The following is a 5,251-nucleotide window of genomic DNA, read 5'->3' as shown; positions in this document are numbered from 1 at the left end:
GAGGTGGCAGGGGTGGGAGAGAGGAACTGGCCCAAAGATATCTAGGGTGGGGTGAATTTGAACCTCAGTCTCCCCACTCCCTCACCACTACACCACATTAGCATCAGAATGGGGACTAAAGCATAATTTCCTGTGCAAAATATGAACAGATTTAAGAAAATAATGTGTGCCCTTCTTTATTCCCAAATGCTTTAATATCACTAGTAGAGGCTAGCGTATCAAAGCCCCACCCTTTTTATATGCATTATTATGCAATAAAATGGGGGCAAGACTTCAGTTGTGTAGACTTGGTTGTCATCTTGACTTTTTTAACCTCCCTCCCACACTTTTCCCTGAAAGCCTGTTCTATAAAGTATTATTGGAATTAGCAATTATTTCCTGAATCCTTTGAGGTTTGTGTGTGTGTGTGTTTTAAACTCATTCTCAGAAGTTTATTCCAAGTGGACATAACAAAGTTTTTTTTCATTCCAGCATTGTTCCAAACACATCAGTGATTTCATTGCATCAAGTGACACTGAAAACATTCTCAGTTATTGAATGTGTGTTTATATGGCTTTGCCATGTTTCAAAATCTGTTGGATGTTTGCAGCAAACACAGTCTTCCAATGCCTGAGCTCTGCAGATTAGCAAACAATAGAGAAAATGAAGAGAGATGGAAATCTGATTTGGAAGGCTACACCAGGCAAGTATATCAAATTATTTCATAGGACACAATCATTGGAAAGAGAAGACTAAAAGACATTGTTTACTTTATCAGTTTCTTCTCGTTTATTTTCCTTTCCACTTATTTTATTCTGTTGCAACAATTTTAATGTATCGTTAAACTATGATTTTAGCAGGAATTTTTGTTACGGGTTGAATTTACATGTACTGTATAACTGTTTTATGCAAATCTATCCAAACTTAACACATCTCTGCTTACATTATTTTCCCTAAACTTATTGTTTCAGACAAACATTGATTAGTGGTAGGAAGACTATTCAACTCCTCTTTTTGGAAGGAGAGGGTGCCTTGGAGTCAGATTTTTGACTCCTGGAAACTGCCCAAATAAGCCCCTTAAATTTTCTTGGCAAGATTTCAGAAGTGGTTTACCATTGCCTTTTTCCTAGGGTAGAGAGGAAGGGCCTGGCTGAAAATCATCCAGCTAATTTTGGGTCTAAAGCAGGGCTAGAATTCACAATCTGTGGCTTCCCAGCTAGATGCCTTCATTACTGTACCAAACGGGTTCTCCCTTAACTACCTAGAACTACCTAGAACTAAGGAGAAACTTCCTGACAGTTAGAACAATTAATCAGTGGAATAACCTGCCTCCAGAAGTTTTGAATGCTCCAACACTGGAAGTTTTTAAAGAAGAGACTGGACAATCATTTGTCTGAAATTGTATAGAGTTTCCTGCCTGAGCAGAGGGTCAGACTAGAAGACTTCTAAGGTCCCTTCCAACTATATATATAGATATATTAAAATACAATAGAGCCACTGAACTCTGGAATAGAAAAAACTTTTTAATAAATACAACATTGTCAGAGTTGGTAATCTAACTCTGACAATCTCAACAGAGGATTGACAAAAGCTAAGTTGTATTTATTAAAAAGTTTTTTCTATCACGGAGTTCAGTGGCTCTATTGTATTTTAATGACTATACCTGGGATTCAAGTGGATAAGGGAACTGCGGCTTTAAAAACCATCAAGGGAACAGTGATTACGTGCCTTCCAAGAATGAAACAATCAGAGATATCAGATGGACCGACGTCTAGGTCCAGGAGCCGTGCGCAAAATCGGCCGGCGTTATAAAAAGGAAATTCCCATTGACTTGTTTCTATGCTCTGATGATGTCAGCAGTGCTGGCCGACGAAAGCTCAGCATTTTATTAAACAAATCCTAGTTTGATATTATCCTGGTGTTCGTATTTATTGGTTTTTACTATATGGCATCACCCAGGATTCGAATTTTTAACGTAATTCTATATGTGTGTGTGTGTGTGTGTGTGTGTGTGTGTGTGTGTGTGTGTGTGTATATATATATATATATATATATATATATATATATATATATATATATATATATATATATATATATATATATAATTATTATCTATATGTGCATAAGAACATAGGAACAGTCACAATTGATCAAAGTCCAGCATTATGGCCAACCAGATATCTCTGACTCCAACCCAGAGATAATATTTGAGCCTTTAAGATTGATAGTCATTAATCAATCAGTCCTTCTTTAATTAATTTAAGGCATCCAAGCTTGTTTTTGCAGCAGAAGATACTTGCTTCAGTTTCAGACATTCTGAGGAAAATATATATTGGGGATAAGTTTGGAGGAAAAAAAATGGGATTGAATATTTGTTTCTTGTAGACACGAGTGGGTTGGAAAAGCAAGTGGTCCAGTCTACAAAAGGCAAATCCATTTGATGTGAGTGGACAAGTATAGAGAGATATGTCCAGATCTCATCTTTAAAAGAGAGAAGAGCTTATCCTATTGACATATAAAAGTAAGATTATAAATCTGAGTTCACCAAATCAAACCTATTGCTGGAGACATAGAACATGGAGTAGGGCCATTTGTTGCTCAACATGTTCCAGACATGCAGCCCTTGTCTTCATGTTTGTGAGGACCAGGCCTTCAATTAAGTCACAGCATGGCTTATTTCTTCATGAATGTCAGAATGCAGAAACTCAACTAGGAAAAATCCCTCCTGTATCTAAGGCAGAATATTGATGCCAAACAATGCAGCTCAACAACTGGGAGTTCTCCTGATCTTCTCTCCTGATGTGGAAGTAATCTTCCCACCTGGGATCTGAGCTGGTGCTACAAAAGGGGCAACTCAGTATGTGTTTCATTCACTGAATAAAACAGCAAAACAAATTCTACCAAGGGATACAGGAAGAAACGACTGGTAAGTAAGGTATGTTTGTTGAGATAATCCCAAAGAATTCAATATAATAATAATAATAATAATAATAATAATAATAATAATAATAATAATAATAATAATAATAATAATAATAATAATAATAATAATAATAATAATAATAATAATAATAATAATAATAATAATAATAATAATAAAGTTGGAAGGGACCTTGGAGGTCATCGAGTCCAACCCCCTGCTCAGGCAGGAACCCTACACCATTTCAGACAAATGGCTGTCCAGTCTCTTCTTAAAAACTTCCAGTGTTGGAGCATTCACTGCTTCTGGAGGCAGGTTGTTCCACTGGTTAATTGTTCTAACTGTCAGGAAGTTTCTCCTTAGTTCTAAGTTGCTTCGCTCCTTGATCAGTTTCCACCTGTTGCTTCTCGTCCTGCCTTCAGGCGCCTTGGAGAATAGCTTGACTCCCTCTTTTTTGTGGCAGCCCCTGAGATATTGGAACACTGCTATCATGTCCCCCCTCATCCTTCTCTTCGTTAAACTAGACATACCCAATTCCAGCAACCGTTCCTTATATGCTTTAGCCTCCAGTCCCCTAATCATCTTTGTTGCTCTTCTCTGTACTCTTTCTAGAGTCTCAGCATCTTTTTTACATCGTGGTGACCAAAACAGGATGCAGTTTTGACAACATATTTTTTGACAACATATTTTAATATACAAGCAGGATTTGGTGCATTGGTGTTTCTCAATTATAACCTTTGTCCTTTCAGGTGTTGTTCTTGAGGACCATCAGAAAAAGTCGGAGAACCAAAGCATTTCTGAATTCATCCTCATGGGTTTTTCCATTGGCCGTCAAATTGAGCTCCTGCTAGCCTTCCTTTTTTTAACCATGTACATTACAAGCTTGGGGGCCAATATGGTCATCCTCTGCATTGTATTGGTAGATAACCGCCTCCATAACCCGATGTACTTCTTTCTTGGCAATGTCTCCATACTGGACATCTTCTTCACCACTGTCACCAGCCCACAATTGCTCTGGAACCTCCTCTCTGGTGACAAGTCTATTTCTTTTGCTGGCTGCATGACACAGTCTTATTTCTATTTCTTCTTAGGGACAGTACAGTTTCTTTTGTTTACCTCCATGTCCTATGACCGCTATGCTGCCATATGCAGGCCATTGCAATATCATGCAATCATGAATAGCCAGGTCTGCATCCAGATGGTTTTGACTTGCTGGCTGGGTGGGTTCCTCTCAGTTCTTATTCCCACCATTATGATCTCCAGGCTATTCTACTGCAAGTCTAACGTCATCAACCATTTCTTTTGTGACAGTGGCCCTCTGCTGAATCTGTCCTGCAGTGAAACTCGAGTGATAGAGTTGATGGACTTTGTGCTGTCTTCTGTTGTTATCCTCTGCTCTTTGCTCTTAACCTTAGTTTCTTACATGTGTATCATCTCAGCAATAGTCCGCATCTCTACCCCTTCAGGTCAGGCAAAAGCCTTCAATACTTGTGCTTCACATCTGACCATCATCTCCATCTCCTGTGGCATCAGCATCTTCATCTATGTCACACCATCCCAAAAGGAGACTCTTGAAGTCCATAAGGTCCCTGCTCTACTCACCACAATTGTCTGTCCTTTCCTGAACCCTTTCTTCTTCACCCTGCAAAATGGCACGGTGAAACTGGTACTAAGAAACATGATGAGGCATGTTATGGAGCGGATTGCTCATAAAGTTTGTGGTGTGTTGAGAAAGAATGGACGTACTAAGTGGGGAGACCAGGCAAAAGCTTAAGAAGGGAAAGACAGCAAGCTGGAATTTTTTCAACCTTGATGATGATAAGATGGAAAAACAATAAAGGGGCTTAAGAAGAGAGATTTCTCTTCATCAAGTTATATTACTTTTTGGTTTTGGTAACAAGACTATAAGATATTAATGATGCATGGATGAAAGTGGACGTTCATGTAGAATATCCCAGGGAAGAATTTCATTTCTGAGCAATCTTTCTGAAAAGTAAAGTAATAGACTTCTTTTTTAATTGTAAAGTATCTGTTGAAGAGTTAACAGGGTCCATCTCTCCCCACTCTACAGTATTGGGAATATTTCCTTTTAATAAAGAGAAACTAGAGATAGTCATTTTTCTAATTATTCACAATCATACTGTATAATGGCCTTTTTGCTGAATGCAATTAATTATATATATGAATATTGTTGCTATTATTTCTAACTGATCTTTTAGGGCTTGCCAAGATCTGAATGGAAGGTTCAACCCAGGCTGGTCATGAAAGTTTTTTTATGTCCCTTGGTAACAAATAGTTAATGTCCATTTGTTACTAGTGGACCTATAGAAAGCACACCCACACCTGGAATGC

General features: G+C 38.2%; 1 protein-coding gene across 1 annotated transcript; it reads left to right on the top strand.

Annotated features, from left to right (window-relative positions):
* The first annotated feature begins 1,738 nt into the window (after positions 1–1,738).
* On the top strand, positions 1,739–4,678 carry LOC107298527 (olfactory receptor 6J1-like). Its single transcript, XM_015827905.1, has 2 exons — positions 1,739–1,838; positions 3,649–4,678. The coding sequence occupies exons 1-2, from the start codon at positions 1,739–1,741 to the stop codon at positions 4,671–4,673; spliced, it is 1,125 nt and encodes a 374-aa protein (XP_015683391.1). The 3' UTR covers positions 4,674–4,678.
* The last annotated feature ends 573 nt before the right edge of the window (positions 4,679–5,251 follow it).

The sequence above is a fragment of the Protobothrops mucrosquamatus genome, unplaced genomic scaffold, assembly GCF_001527695.2.
Source record: "Protobothrops mucrosquamatus isolate PMUCROS unplaced genomic scaffold, P.Mucros_1.0 scaffold4056, whole genome shotgun sequence".
In the NCBI taxonomy this organism is placed as follows: Eukaryota; Metazoa; Chordata; class Lepidosauria; order Squamata; family Viperidae; genus Protobothrops; species Protobothrops mucrosquamatus.
Note: the sequence above shows the minus strand (reverse complement) of the source record. Positions and strands in the feature narration are given on the sequence as shown.